This window comes from Drosophila takahashii, chromosome 3R (genome assembly GCF_030179915.1).
Source record: "Drosophila takahashii strain IR98-3 E-12201 chromosome 3R, DtakHiC1v2, whole genome shotgun sequence".
NCBI classification, from domain to species: domain Eukaryota; kingdom Metazoa; phylum Arthropoda; class Insecta; order Diptera; family Drosophilidae; genus Drosophila; species Drosophila takahashii.
In genome coordinates this window covers 38,152,780-38,168,743 of record NC_091681.1, presented here as the reverse complement: position 1 = coordinate 38,168,743, position 15,964 = coordinate 38,152,780, and the positions used below count along the sequence as shown (strand labels likewise).

Here is a 15,964-nt window from a genome sequence, read left to right as displayed (position 1 = left end):
TGCGCGCTGCCGCACAGACGTCTACCGCGTTTCGAGGCAGACGTTACGTTCCACCGTTCGGCGCGCAAGAATCGCTAACCCACTCGTAGAAAGTCGCGCCTGCGCAGAAACTTCACAAATAAAAAACTGAAAAAAAAAAACAGAAGATATAATAATAAAAGTGTGGAAAACCGAGTGAAGACCAGACCACAGCATCATGCTGCCTAAGTGCAATCAAAATGTTGTCCTCTTTTGACTTTGCGGTTGGATTTTGAGCTAAAGTTTCTCTGTACCCCAACACCCCCTCAGATTAACTGCCTTGTGTTCTGCGCATATCAAAACGCAAAAAAGTGAAAGTGATTTTTCGGAGTTTCGGTGCGTGTGAATGTGCCTCTTGAATGACAAATATTGATATTGGTACCATGAAAACCAGGCAATTCCAGCCAACCAAATAAGCGTCGCAGAGAAGAGAAACTATCGAAAAAGAAATACAATTTAATTTTTAAAAACCCATTTGCCCATTGGATTACGGAAAGTTGGCGATACCGAGCTCAAGGATACCCAGCGGGATTGCTATTATCTACAAACTATTGGAATTGGATATGGCTGCCAACGAGATTATGTCACCCATAGTCAATGCGACACCCATAGTCAATGCGAATTGTCAATACTCGACCAGATATTGTTGTAAGTGTTGGCTTGAACTTGGGAACTTACTAACTATCTGTTGGGATTTTATAATTCTTACAGAGTTATAGAGATCCAACTGTACTATGATATATTACAATCTCTTCTTATGAACCCATCATCCACATTTCAAACTTGTTCTAACAATTAGTGGAGACTAAACTCCAATCGCCCACACAAAAAAAAGGGGATAGGGGTTTTTTGTTAAGCCAGAATGCCCAGCGAAAGCAACAAACAAACAAGCATTCGGGCAACCTGCGCAGCAAGAAAGAAATTTTCAAAACAAAAAGCAAAAGCTGCTTTTTTGTAGAAAGTTTCCCCAGGAAGGGGAGCTCCAACTCCGAGTCGCAGCCAGTTTGGAGTCGCCCAGTACTATACTATCCATGCTGCATGCTGTATGCGATGTGTTGCCTTTGTTGAGCATCGACGGTGACTAGCAGTTGTGGCTTCTGCTTCTACAGTATCTGTATCTTTTGCTGGCTGACTGTATCTCTATCTGTCCCTGTCTTTTGGCCCGACTTTAGCTTTAGCTTTGGCTTGGCAGCTCGCTTCTGCCGCTGCTACGACACGAATATTAATAGGTGAAAGTTGTTGCTTCGTTTCTTCGGTTTTTCTTTCTCGTTGAAGCCGCCGTCGCAGTTGGCGTCGCTGCTTCTGCCGACGTCGCTGCCACTTCTACAGCCACGAACAAAAAAAGATCCCTTTTCGCTTGCAGAATTTATGTTTCCTTGCAGTCATCCAGTAATTTCTCCTCGCTGCTAGTAAAGTCAGGCAAATCTTTAAAAGCACAGAAAAAAATTACCCGGTCCTACATGAGTTTTTTATTATTTTTTAAGCTGTAAATTATTATACAAAAATTAATTATTTTTAATTAGTAAAAATATAAAATACCATTTCAGACATTTTTAAATCTATCTGTTAAATTTAAATGCTGATATCAAGCTGTTTATGAAAATTTATTTTATTAGTCTAAAAGTCAAAACCAGTAATTGTAAATAATTTGTCTGATATTCCATCTCCATTCCCTGTTTCTTTCTCTGTGGGTTAATGTTGTTTGTTCGCTTTGAGTCCTGTCATAAGTTGACCCACTTTCTAGCACATTTCATTGCCATGCAAATGGTTTTGATCGCGAACCAGAAGTGCATATCCCCAAAAGCGCAGCCTTCAAGCTTGTTTACCATCCACCATTACCATTTACCATTACCACTGGCTCACTACCTCAATACCTCACCACCACTTACCATTGCCATTCCCACCGAAAGCACAGTTTCTGGCTGTCGTTTTGGCATTTTCATTTCCATTTCCATTATAATTAAGCGCTTACATAAGCCAGGTTTGTTTACAAACTCAGCTAGCTGGGCAGGTTGGCTCGTTCGTTTCGAGTTCAATGTCCCATTCGTTGGGTCTGCGGATTGCAACAGTTCCTGGCGAGGCGACGAGGCGACGAGGCGCGTGTGGATCTCTCTCGAAGCGTATACGCAATATTTCTAGGGCTAACTCGATTTCGGTTTCAGTTTCGATTTCTGCTCTGCTCTGCACATATATTTATAAATAGTTAGTTTCATAAATATTTATTATGGCTTTCTGGCTTTCTGGCTGGCACGCGCAATTATCGGGAATGACGCATGGGATTTTCGGTTGGCCAAAATAAATCGATGCCAAAACACTGAAAACACCGAAAACTGAAGTACATAACAAGAAAATAGTTTAAATGCTGGCGTTGGCGAGCCAAGTGTTGGAGTGGAATGGGAATTCGAATTGAAATTGGAGTGGTGGAGGTTGCCCAATAATGCCGTTAGATGATAAACCGCTACAAATGATTTTACACACACATCAATTTCTTTAGTTTCTGTTTCTTTTTCTGTTTTCTATTTTCGATTCGTATGGGTTGTTGTTATGCAACATATCTTGTCAGCTTCGTTTTGAAGCTTAAGGAAAGTCAAAAAGATGCCATCAGATCAGCAGATGATCAGCAGATTGGCCATGAATCTTGAGAGTGAAAACGGAGCGGCCTCAGTGCCCAATTTTCAGATGATATCGTAGTAAATGCCCCATTAGCTTTGGCTTTCTACTCTGAACTTGCGTGAATTTCTGCCTTCTTCCTAGTTTAACACGTAGCCACGTTATTATGCAATTGCTTATTAATTCTTTTATAATGCCTGCGTTGTGGGTTAGTGCTTTTTTCGGCCCCCGTTTAATTGGCCAGCAGACGTGCGAGCTTCGGATGGAGTAGAAGTGCCACTGAAAGCCAGGAAACGCTTCAGATTCGCAGACTTAAATGTGAGTAGCTGGCGGCAGATGTGGCTTTTTGCAATCTGTGTAAAAGACTTTCGGCTTGGCAACCAAAACTTAAATGCCCAGCGGTGATCGATAGAAAGAAAAAACCAAAAAACCAGATACATTTCCCCCTTGGAGTTGCAATTAATTCGAAATTACCTGTAGAATCGCCTTCGCCGCAGACATTATTGTTCGCCAAAAAGAAAAGAAATATAAATGAAGCATTTGTATTTCGCACGAACAGAAAAGACTGGCAAAAAAGCTTAAGAAAAGGCAAAGAAAGAAATGCTTAAATTTATTTTTACCTTTCTTTCTTCGGACTACCGCAACAGTGGCGCCCTCTGTGCAGCCGTCTCTTTCGCACTTGGTTGCATATTTCTTGTAGCGCTGCTTTATTAGAACTTTCACTTTAGGTCCGCTTCAATTGGGGGCCTTTTTCGCACCGTTTTTCTCGTCTCTCGGCTGGAAATGGAATTGAATAATAGGTGGCGAAGAAGAGCTGACCCAGAAAGTGAAGATGCTGAGAGATGTCCAATCAGGGCTGATGAGTAATAGTTTCCCGACATCAAGTGGGATCTCAATAGAAAGTTACCAAACTAAGTTTAACCACAAGTCATCTCATTTCGAGTGGATAATTGCAAGTGAGGGCGCAGAAAAATGATCAAGAAACTGCGAATAACAAATAAATCATAAACATAAAAAAATCAGAAAAAAGAAACATTTTGACTATCGTGTGTGTGGGGAAGGTTAAGTTTTTATGTAAGATGCCGCAGTTTAATTTGATTTTTATTTTATTTTCTTGGCTGGCGGACAAGATATCTTGAGGTTCGCCAACATCAACAATAGTTTTAATAAATGATTTGTTGTTTTGAATATATTTTTCGGTTTCGGGTTTTTTTCGCAGTCGCTTTGAAGCTTTGTTTCAATATATCTGGCCTGAAGTATCGGCAGCACGTAATGCCATGCGTATATATGTATACCTGTATGTATGTTGGCTCTTACCGCTATTTACATTAACATTAGAGCTTTTTTGTTTTCTTTCTTTATGCTGCTGCCTTCTGCGCTTCTGACAGCGCAAAGTGAAAGTTTTTGGGCTGTAAACTGGTGAGTGTGCTGAGCTCTGAGCCAAGTTAAGCCAACGAATCGTGCGAACGCACCGAAATCAGGTGCCTATATACCTCTGATCACGACGATTGGCCAGCCTCGGTAAGAATATTAATGCGAGGGACTGAAATCAAAAGTGATTTTCTCAGTGACACATATGTATTTCGCTTTTTCAAATAATACCCGACTGCCACTCATTAGCGTGAGGCGTTAAATCACAGCGGCAATTACTTAGAAAAGCGCCAGCATGCAAATGGTAAATGTTTGTACACAGAAAGATCGCTCAGCCGCCGTGTTGCACTTTCGAAAAATAAAAGTGGAGGTAGAAAATATGCACTCCACTCCAAGTGCATGAAAAACGGCGGAGAGAAAAATCTTTTGTAAAAGTTCATAAACCTTCTCGCAAACAATGAGATTACCTACAAGCGAATACAAAGACGAATTTTGGCTTCTGCAAAATGCAGGCAGCAGCTGGAAAAGCTAAGGCAAAGGCAGAAAACCAAACTGCATACATGAAAAGCTACAATAAAATTTTCCCAACGAAAGGCAGCGAAGTGCACAAAGCGGGCGCATAAAAAATATTTTTCCTAAATTACTTCTGACGATGTCGAGGATAATGATAATTGCCGCGATGATGATCGTAATGCCAACCCAATGATGATGTTGCCGATGGTCATGATTATATGTAGTGCGGAATTTCCACAGTTGGCTAGCGTACATTCAACTGCAAAATGGAAAAGCAGAAAGCACAAAGAGAAAAGCCCGCTGGCGAAAGATAGATAGAAAATTCCCCGCAACAACAAGTTGCCTGTGCCTCTGCCGTCGCTGCTCGAAATCCACGACTCTGTCAGTTTTTCGACTCTGGTTTATATCATCCGAGGCTTTCCCGCTTTTCCAGCCCATTAGCAACTGCATCTCTCGTCTCTCGCTTTGTTTGGCTTTGACTTTCTTCTAGGTTTTCGCTGGAAAAATCATAACAAACAAGAGTGTTTCTTTTACCGTTCGCCCGTTGCTTATGGTTACTGCTATCTCCAGACTCATTTGTGCATCATTTGGGAGAAACTAAAAGCCAAGAATTAAATGCCACTAGCCGTTGGCTGAGGCTCAAGTTAAAGCTGTAGCTGTAGCTAAAGCTGAAGCCTGGTCGATGACTTACACGGTAAGTGCGGCCACAGCCACACGGGGCGTATGCGCATTATGGCCGCTGGTCTCTGGTGAAAACACCGAAAGAAATGCAGCGGCAGAAAAGAAGAAAACCGAACTGAAACTGCATCTGGGATGGAAAGCTATCGGCTACAATTTCATTGCAATCGGAGTCGGATTCGAATTGGGAGTCTGGTTACCTTGGCTTTTGCCCAATTGGGGATTTAAAGTTCATGGTGAACATTGCCGTAAATCAGAAAAGAAAAGGTACAATTCACCATATCTATAAAACATTCACAGAGTAATAAATGTGTATTTATTAAGAAATTCCAAATAGAGTACCTTTCCTAGCTCTTTGGAATTGTAAATTGTCGGGAATCCAAAGCTTTCAAGAATCGTATTCTGTCAATCCAGCTTCCATCAATCAATGTCGCCCCGTAGACCTTATCTCTGCCCAATCTGGCATAGAGTGCCACTCCATTAATCCAATCCAGTTCCATTCTTCGGCCTCCTCGGCGATCTGCCTATCACTTTCGGTACTCCTATAGACTATCGGGAGTAGGGCACGTCAAATGCTTCATTAATTCCCGCTTGCAGTCTCAGAGTAAAATGGAAAAATCCTGACCCAATTAGAAATTCTCACGCAAAGAGGAGACTGAAAGCGAAGAAAACGTTGGACATCGAGAAGTAGAAAGAAAAAACCAAACAAAACGAAAAGAAACGTCACGGCTAACAATTCCACGTTTAATCAAACAAACAAAGAATTAAGCAAGAAGAAAACTTGCCATCGCCATCGCCTTCACATTTTTCTGCTTGTTTCTTCTACTGCTGTTGGTGAAAGAAAAAGAAAAGTGCAGGAAGCCAAATAAGCGTGGCAAAAAGAAAGCAAGCGAAACGAAACGAAACCTAACGAACGAACCAACGCGGCTCAGCACAATGGAACCGGCCCAAAAGAAGCTTACCAACTGGCAGCCATTCTAAGTAGCCACACAGTCCATAGTGGCAATAAAAAGTTCGAATTCGAAGTAGCTAAGTAACAAAGTAGCAGCCAATTATAAAGGCAACGTGATTGGAGCCCCAAACATGCCCGAAAACGAAAGAATCATTAAGATCTCCCAAAGGTAAAGAAAAGAAATGAAAACACACAAGACCCAAGACCCATACAAAGCATGCAGAGAAAGAAACACTAATGTTTTCCCAGATACCATCTTAAATTCCAGCATTTGGAACGATTTTTTAAATATTTATATTTTGAACTTACAACAAATATTTTAGAATTTCATTATAAGGAATTGTATGAGTAATAATGATCTTAAGTAAATGATCCCAAATAATACAACATCAATACTTAAAGTATCTAAAGAATTAACTGTTGATATTATGTAATCAGTTAATTTATTTTAGATATATTAGAATCTTCTTTAACTTAGTAAAAGTCAGCCATATTAATTCAGAAGTGATCTTGTAATATTAGGCATACATATAATAGCTCAATTCTTTCCGTGTAATCTACGATGGGCCTGCATTTCCGAGCCATAGAACCGGTTCTCGACCCACGAAAGTGCTCCAAACGGAAGTAAAGCACAGCTAACATAGCGATCGAGATGGAGAGAGGCAGATAAAGAACCGTCTTCGGGGCGAGAAGACTAGGCTTGAAGACTCGCAATCGACTTGGTCTTCGGCTATGGCTTCGTCCAAATATAGGCCAAAAGAGAAACTAACGGTAAACGTTGTTTCTTCGGCTGATGGCAAGCGACTTGGATTGTCTGCGCAAGAAGCGACCACAGCATCGGTTTGAGCCTCAGCATCCGAGGATTTGGGTTACATAAAAGGGCGCAAACGGAAAGTAGAAACCGAAAGAAGCGAGAAGTAAGCCCAGGGGCCCCGATAAAGTGGCCAAGACCAACACATTCAAGCACTTGAAGACTCGAGCTCACACACACACGATCGACGCACATAAAACTTGTTGCGAAGAAAGTGAAACTTTTTTGTGAGCCCCCAGTCTTCTGTCTTCTGTCCCCTGCCTTTTGGCCCCTGCCCCCCAGAAACCCCTGGATATACGAGTATACCCATTGTGAGCGGCCTGCGAAAAGGGGAGCGTGCAACTTGAGCGTGTCACGATCAAGCGCGTAGAGCAACGCAGAAGGTTGAGGTTGTTTTGCAAGCTGCCTGCGAATTTAAGTTTTTTTTTTTTCTTTCTGACTTGTTATGTTTACTTATTTGGCCAAACCAAACCAACAATTTTTGTTCGTATTTCTCCTCGTCTCTGACGCAGAGATTTCTTAACGAGCGCTCTTTTGGGTTGGGCTAGGTTATAATGCTGCCAAACCATTAAACGAATCGAATGGGGGCTTGGGAATTGCTCAACCATCAGCAGCAGCGCTGAGATGTCGATCTGATACCCTTGCCTTGACATAGAGCTAGAGCAGGCCAGTGAGTAATAGAGTTTCACAGAGGCGAAACCCCAGGCGATCGAAAATTTAGAAAGTACTCCAGTGCATCGAACGGACATTCTTGCTATCAAATCAGAGGGAAAATCCAATAACTTTTGATTGCACATAAAGAAAATGTTAACTACATTTAGTAGAAAATTTTAAACAAGATGTTTTGTAAAATGTAAATAATAATCAAATTTTTAAATGACTTTAAAGTTTAAATATATATTTTCTTAACTTAAATTGAGAATTAAAAACCTATAAAAGAGATACTTTATTTCAAGCTATAAAATAATAAATGACTGTTTATATTTTTTTTAAACGCTATTTAGCTAGCCTATTAAATAGCTTATAATTTAAAAGCAATATCCATTAGCTTGGCTTTTATTTTTGGTGCAGTCTGCAGAATGCAGTGGCCAAGTTGCTCCCAGCCAAATCAAAGCAGCCGCCGCCGCCGAGTAAGCTTTTCCTTAGATCCGGCTTCAAAAATCTCGACGCTGCATCGCCAAACAATTTTCTCTCGCGGGAAAAACACGTTGAAAGCCCAGGCAAGGCTGAAAAGCGGCGCTTGTGCGACTTCTTGGATGCAGCCACAAGAAACAAGAAATCAACCGCAGCCAAAGTCAAGAAACGTTGGGAGAAATACCAAGAGCCAAACGACGAAAGCCGAAAGACGAAAGCCGACAGCCAAAGCCGAAAACTTGGCCCGAAGGGGCCAGCGGAAAAAGTGAACGAGTAGAAATTACGGTAAATAAATAAAGAAAGACGGCTAAGAGAAATAAGCGAACGAAATAAGCGAACGCGAACCTCGTCGTCATGAGCGAAAGTGAAATCTGCTAATGAATTCTTCAACGTTGAATAGTTTTCAGTCATTATGGTCGAGTGTACGTAGAGTAGAGGTAGAGCCGTTGTATGTGGCGTATACTTGATACTTGATGGCCACTCGAATGTACATATGTGTGTGTCTTGAGAGCCATGTAACCGGGCAGGGGCAGCCATAGCCAAAGCCATTCCTCCATTCCAGCGATCACTTGACGGACCTGCGCATCTGCAGCTGGAAATGGAGATGGGAATGGCTGCACAGGGAGAAAAAAGGTGTAAATGACTCCATATGTCAAATAATCTTTAATGATTCAATGATATGATCCTAAAATATATAACCTTAAGGGATTTAATGATATAATCTCAATTGATATTATTCTTAAAAAATTGTATTTAAATGTAGCAATAAATCAACAAAAAATCTAGTTTTAAAACCTACTTTTAGATTACCATGCGGAAGTTAAAATGTACCTTATTGATGAATGGTGGGCTTTGTGCCTGGGATTTTGTTCAACTCAGAACCCCAAGCTTCTTATTCGCTTCCTAAATTTAAAGTACACTTTTAACTTTAAGTTCTCTTGGGTTTTGAAGGTTTAAACCCTACTTTAAATTAAACATTCAGAAGAGAAAAAGGTTCTCAATTTATTAATCCTCCCTTCCGACTTCAACTATTAAATTTTTAATCGAAATCGATTTTTTTTTTTTTTACTCTGTGCTCGTCATGAGCTACCACCTCTGTTTAAGCTCTAACTTGGGAAGTAGCTTCGATTTTTGGCTCTGGACCGCGGGCTCAGCTCAGTTCAGTAAAAGTTGCTAGATTCGTTATAGCAATTAACCGCAAGGCTCACATCACAGCACAGGCAGAGTTTAGCCGTAAATGGTCGATGCCGATCCGCTGCCAGATGATTGCAGTGATTACCATTACCCGATTTCGATTCCGACTGCAAGTCGGGTTCATTGAAACCTTGTGCAGTTTTCTATAATTCGCCACCGCTGCCGCTGAAGCTGCCGTTATGGCCAGAGGTCTTTATCGATGGAGCGCGGCCTAAACTTGAATTGCATTTGGCAGGTGGAAAGTGGCTGCCAGCCGAGGAGAGCATTGCCCCGTCGATTTGTCTCCCCAATTGTTGCAGAGTGCCAATCCATCATTCAATTCGCCCATTCTTGCTCAATGCCCCTAATCGAACATTAACTGATTTTTCACTTTTTGATTCTGTCTTTGCAGGGGAGGCGGAAAAAGTCAAATCTTTGATCAGATTGCGGGCGGAACTCTCGCCTTTGTTCACGGGCAAACGCAATGCCTCCAAATATGCCTGGGCGTAAGTACTGAATCATTAATCCCATTGCGTAACCGTATCAATAACTCTCGATTTCGATTTCCATTTCCATTTCTAATCTTTTTTCAGCGTGGTGGAACGGGAGCTCAATGTGCCGCTGCCGCTGTCGAAGATCATCAAGAAGTGGAACAATCTGCTGCAGGAGTACAAGGCCATCAAGATGTCCGAGGAGCCGAAGAGGCGCGAGTGGCCCTTCTTCACCCTGATGGATGTGTACTTCAGCGACCAGGTCAACGACCCCTCGCTGCGTCTCTTCTCCTCCACGAAGACCCTCAAGGAGACCCTCGATGACAGTGTCTTCGAGGATGATCCAATCATAGCCTCCGCCATAGCAGCGGCCACCAGTGGTGCGTACATGGACATGGATGAGCTGGTCCAGAGGCAAAAGGAGCGAGCAGCCTTGGCTGCCGAGCGGAAATTAGCCGCCGCTGCCAGCGGTGCCAGTGGGGATTACAAATTCGAGCTGAAGCCCATGCTCTTGAACAGCAAGTTCAACAGCAACAGCGACATGGCCAAGTTGTCCAAGAGCGTCGACGATCTCTCCATGCAGCAGTACAAGATCAAGCAGGAGCTGATTCGCCATCGGGAGCAGGAGCAGCAGGAGAACATGGTCAAGATCAAGCAGCACGCACGCCAGCAGCAGCAACACCAGCAGCAGCAGCAGCATCAGCATCAGCAGCAGCAACACCACCAGCGATTCCTGGGCCAACAGGCCTCCCTATCGCCGCATCCACATCGCCTGTCGTCCTCGTCGACGCCGCCGGCACTGCAGCACGCCTTGCAGCAGCAGCAGCAGCACATGTTGCAGCAACAGCAGCAACATCTGCAGCAACAGCTGCAACAGCAGCAGCAGCAGCATCAGGCACAGTTGCAGCAGCAACAGCACCACCAGCAACTCGCCGCCCACCAACAACAACCCCACCAGCCGCCCACACCGAGCCCCAGTTCGCCACCCACCACGGCGCAGCAGATCCACATCAGGGCCACCCAGCACCAGGCCGCCCAGCAGCAGCTCCACCAGCAGTCGTCGTCCCACAAGCAGCAGCAGCAGCAGCAATCCTACACCGATCCCAACACCATCGACCAGTACCTGCTGTCGTGGAACAACTTCCATGGGAACATGTGCCGCGGTTTCCACTCCCTGCAGAAGGACGAGAAGATGGTCGACGTGACCATCGCGGCCGGCGGCAAGATATTCAAGGCCCACAAACTGGTAAACTAGTGGCTCAGCGACCGGAACTCCCAAACTCATGCCAAGCATCTTTGTTTCTCTTCTTCTCTCCCCCGTGTCTTTTGCAGGTCCTGTCCGTCTGCAGTCCCTACTTCCAGCAGATCTTCCTGGAGAACCCATCGAGTCACCCCATCCTGCTGATGGCCGACGTGGAGGCCAGCCACATGGCCGGCCTGCTGGACTTCATGTACAGCGGCCAGGTGAACGTCAAGTACGAGGATCTGCCCGTCTTCCTCAAGGTGGCCGAGGCCATGAAGATCAAGGGGCTGCACACAGAGGTGAGTTTTGGTCTGTAGTTTAAGTGCAAAAAAAGAAAACGAACTTAAAATGTATCTGGCATTAACAGCTTTAAAGGTTTTGTAAATGTGTTATGTTTTCTTTATTAATACCTATCGACATGTGAAAGAATTTTTCAAATAGGACCATTCATTGCCAAGTTATGAAGAAAAAAAGATTGTGCCTCTGCAAGCAGTGCAAGCAGTACTTTAAAAAATAATTATCTTTCTTAATTTAAAGAAGTACTACTGATTACAAGTCTCATATATATTTAAATAAAATCTAAAATATTGCATATATTTTTTCTAAGTGCCGAAAAAACTTTCACTTTCTCACTTGCAGAAGAACCTGGACAGCGATGCCAGCGACATAAGTTCGCCCCATGAGAGCGACGGCACCGAGTGCCGTTACGAGCGTGGAACGCACAGTGTGAACATCACCAGTGGCCATGCCGCCGGCTATGGAGGCGGAGCGCCCCCGGAGCAACCCTCCCCCTCGCCCGCGCTCAACGGACCCAACCGCTGCCCCACGCCCCTTTCCAGTGGAGGCTCTGGAAACCCTAACTACTCCAGCTTCCGGGACCACATCAAATCGAAGGCCACGCTGGCCGAGACTTTCATGAAGAATCTCAACAGGAACAACAACAACAACGGCAGCAGCAGCAACAACAACTACAACCACTTGGGCGCCAGCAACGGGAGTCTGAATCTCTCGGAGGCGGAGGGCAACTCCTTTGCCATCCAGCAGGCGAACAGCAAGAAGATGCTGGACTCGGCACGCAAACAGCACAAGTATCTGGCCAAGCGGAAGATCCTGATGCACTACAACACGGAACTGGGTGGCGAGAAAAGGATGAAGGAGATGGACCGCGAAAGATACCCCAGTGCCGAGCAGCATGACGACGCCTTGAACAACAACCATAGCCACGCCCAGGACAACATTATGGAGCCGATAATCACGACAATTGTGCCACAGACGCCGCCACCATCCACGCACAACAACAACTTTAAGATCCGGCTGGTGGAGAGTCTTCAATTGACGAACAACAATCAGAATCAGAACAACAGCAGTCCGCAATCGGGTAACAACATTAACCATAATGACAACGATGAGGAGGCACTGAATCTCGTCCAGATACCCAATGCAAATGGCAGCAGGAATCGCGAACAAACGCCCACTTGCGCCACGCCCACGCCCGACATTCAGTTCATCAAGCGGGAAGTGGAGACGGAGTTGCCTTCGCCGCCGGAAATTGCCCACAATAATAATGGACACGCAGAGGCAGAGGATTCCCCAGCATCAGGATACGATCGCAAGTACGATGATAACAACAATAATCGCGGATTGGACATGGAAACGGACTCGAACAACAACAATAGCAAGCCGGGATCGGATAATAATAATGGTATAGCCTTGGCTTTGGGCAAACACAAGTTGCTGAGTGCGATTGGTAGAAGTCTGGCAGAGGATCAGGATCAGGATCAAGAGCAGCAGGATCAGGACAGCAACTGCAACAACAACGATGACAACAATAACAATAATCATAGCCCCCATTTGGACCTGAGCACCATCAAGAACATAGCCACGGCGGAGATCCTGTGCGGATTGAAGAGCAAGGTCCTTAAAATGGAGGAGGAGCAGCGCGAGAGGGAGCGGGAAAGGGAGCGAGAACGAGAAGCCTGCCGCAGCCTCAGCGAGATCAAGAATGCCGAGTGATCCTTTAAGGTCCATCGGTAGCCCCATTATGCATTTGATTAAAAAGAAAAACCCAACATAGAGAGAAAATCCGCTTCTATATGTTTCGCTAATTATAGTTATTTATTTTTACCACTTAATACCGTTAATGTAATTGTAATGACCTGACCCCACACACACACACATATGGTAGGCCTAGCATTCTCCCAGCACACCATTTAGAATCCAATCCCCTAGCAGCTAAGAACTCACGAATCATTAACGTATCGTAAATCGTATATCGTATTTCGCATCGTATCCGATCGAATTACAAACTTAATTTTAGCACTTTGGAAATTGGCCCTGTTGCAATACGAGTTAAGCCCATGTTAAACATATTGATATCGTTTAATAATGTATGTGTAGAGCAGTATGTTGTAGAATAATACCCCCCCTTTCGATTTTCAGCCGTTCTTACATTATTTATACATGCATACAATCCATACGACGAATGTATCTCAACACGAATCACGCATCACATACATATACATTGCACCATATACCCACGAGTATAGTAATGACATCGGCCCCGTTCAGACCAGATGCACTAATCACTGGAACGAAATGGGCCATCTACAAAGGATCAAAAAAATGAAAGGAACAATATATGTATCTCGTTTTTAGTTTTAACTTGCCAGACCTTTTGAATGCGACACTCAGATAGCCCGGTTGCGAGGCGATCGTACTTTCGTAACTTTCACCCTGAAGCGGTTCCGGATCTTGTTAATTGTTGTCTGTACATGCCCACATGTGCCTGGAACCCAGCCCCCAAAAAAAAAGAAACTTGGGACCACTTGGCCCCTCTCAACTGCCGATCAACCAGAATCAAAAATGCACAGTGTAACTCGTACAATATTTATTCAACTTCTTTACATTTAAAAGCAACTTGTGTAATGTTTTTGCTGTTGAACATTTTTTTATTGTAAAAGAATTAATGAATGAATAAAGAACCCAACACATTCAAAACCGTTTTTTATTCGTATTTAGGGATATGTATTTTTAGTAAAAATATTAGTGTTACAGGAACTATCGAACTACCTTTTACAGATATAAAGTCCATAAGGTTTCTGTAAAGGAAAGGAAACTACAGCTTTGAAGGTAAACCCGGATAATGCAATTTAATTCATTTTATAGAAACCTAATAAATACGAAATCTGTATCTGTAATTAAGTTGTCCGATAGTTCCTATATAAATTTAAAATACTACTCAAAGATCCTTACTTTAGTGATAAGGTCAATGACTGCTAATCAAAACTCAAAGAGCTGAAATACACTGTGAAAAATATGCGACGCCTGAGTTCAATAGAGTTCAGTAGTTGAGACCCTCCTGTACCTCTCAACCTCTCACAGGACACTCGCAGGATGCTCTCTCTCTCTCGTTCTCTTTCTCTGGCTGACATCCCTGCCGCATCCTGTCGCCGAAAGAGAGAGCTCTGCTCTCCCAAAAAAGAGAGCGTGGCTGGATACTCTCATTGCGTCGGCGTAGAGCCGTCGAAAGTGAAAAGGAAGAAACAAGGACGAAATACATTTTGTGTATTTTCGGCGGTCGGCGGTTGGGGGCGCGCCGTTTTTTGCCCTTTTTTCGCGCGCGCACCCATCGGCCCGTTGTTGTAATTGAAAACTACACACGAAGGCGGCCCGAAGTCCTGCCCAAATCTCACACTCACATTCACACCGCAGCGAGCACTCGGGCGAACGCATACACACACACACACACACGAGCCGGGCCCGAAGGACGAGCGAAAGGACGAGGCCGCAAACGAAAAGCCAACGAGCAACGCCGCCGCGGCAGTTCTCTGTTCTCCGCTCTGTGTGTGGTTGTAAAAAAGGCGAAAACGTCACGGGCAAAAAACCGGTTAATAAATTATTGCTAATCGAATGGTAAAAAGCACAATAAATAAATAAATACGATTGCTAAAAATCGAACAAGCTGCGAGGTCCTGAAAAGTGTAAAAGAAAATGTCGTAAGAAGCGGCGAGAGCAGTGAAAAACCCAAGCAAAGTGAAAGCCAAGCGGTGAAAATTTCCTTTCCTTTCGGGAACAACGTAAAACGCTTGCTACGGCGTTCATTTTTTTCTCGTAGTCATTGTTTTGCGGCCATTTAGAAACTGCGCAAAAGGCAAAAAAGGATACGTGGAGCGGATGTGAAAAGTGGCTATTGAAACGCTAGCGTATCCACAGGATACAGATGCGCCAGGATTAAAAAGGAGACTCTTTTCGATATATAGTGTCCAGCGGAGCACCCTGGAAAATCGGGAGAAGGTTCATCGATGTCCATCATTAAAAGCGCATTAAGTACATCTCGCTGTTGGGCGGAACTCACAAAAAAAAATGAAACCAAAAAGGATATGCTCCTGAAGGTGAAGACACCGACGACGGCGGCGGCGTCGCCCTGAAACAGGAACAAAGCCGAAGGATCAAGAAGCGGGAGTGGCTGAACAACAACAATCAGCCCTGGTCATAAATGAATTTTACGTATTTCGGTATACACACGACAAACGCCGACTAGCGCCAGGACCAAAGCCCCAGGACGAGGGGTTTCAGCTAGAGTTTGAGTTTGGGTTTCAGTTCGAGGCTGACGATGATGATGATGACGATGACCATGATGATGAGGAAAGGAAAAGGCAGAGGGAAATGGAAAAGGAATAGGAAAAGGAAAAGCAAAAGGGTGGGTGGGTCTGGAGACCAAGTCCGTCTGCGATTGTACGAGTAGTAATACACACACAGGCACAGCAGATGGCGTATAGAGAAAGAGAAAGAGTGCCAACAGGAAGAGGAAAAAGAGAAAGAGCGTAGGGTGTGTGTGTGTGCGGGAGAGAGGAGTGCAAGGATAAGGGATGGTCGCCTCGCCGCTTACTTTTCATACACATTTATGTGTATTGTACTGGTACTACTCGACTGCAAAAACTGCAGCAGACGCGGGAAGGAGCAGAGGAGCA

General features: G+C 44.1%; 1 protein-coding gene across 2 annotated transcripts; it reads left to right on the top strand.

Annotated features, from left to right (window-relative positions):
* LOC108065653 (protein tramtrack, beta isoform) lies at positions 1-13,058 on the top strand. Of its 2 annotated transcripts, none has more exons than XM_017153731.3 (5): positions 1-666; positions 9,673-9,766; positions 9,854-10,997; positions 11,084-11,293; positions 11,634-13,058. In XM_017153731.3, exons 1-5 carry the CDS (start codon positions 582-584, stop codon positions 13,005-13,007), a joined length of 2,907 nt encoding a protein of 968 aa, XP_017009220.3. In that variant the 5' UTR covers positions 1-581; the 3' UTR covers positions 13,008-13,058. The 2 variants fall into 2 exon arrangements, with proteins under 2 accessions (XP_017009220.3, XP_070073365.1); XM_070217264.1 differs by lacking the exon at positions 1-666 and adding an exon at positions 5,509-6,311.
* Positions 13,059-15,964: the final 2,906 nt, after the last annotated feature.

Coding starts and splice junctions, on each gene's coding strand:
- LOC108065653 (XM_017153731.3), top strand. CDS start 582: ATGGCTGCCAACGAGATTATGTCACCCATAGTCAATGCGACACCCATA. Junction 9,767..9,853: donor GCCTCCAAATATGCCTGGGC/GTAAGTACTGAA, acceptor ATCTTTTTTCAG/CGTGGTGGAACGGGAGCTCA. Junction 11,294..11,633: donor TCAAGGGGCTGCACACAGAG/GTGAGTTTTGGT, acceptor TCTCACTTGCAG/AAGAACCTGGACAGCGATGC.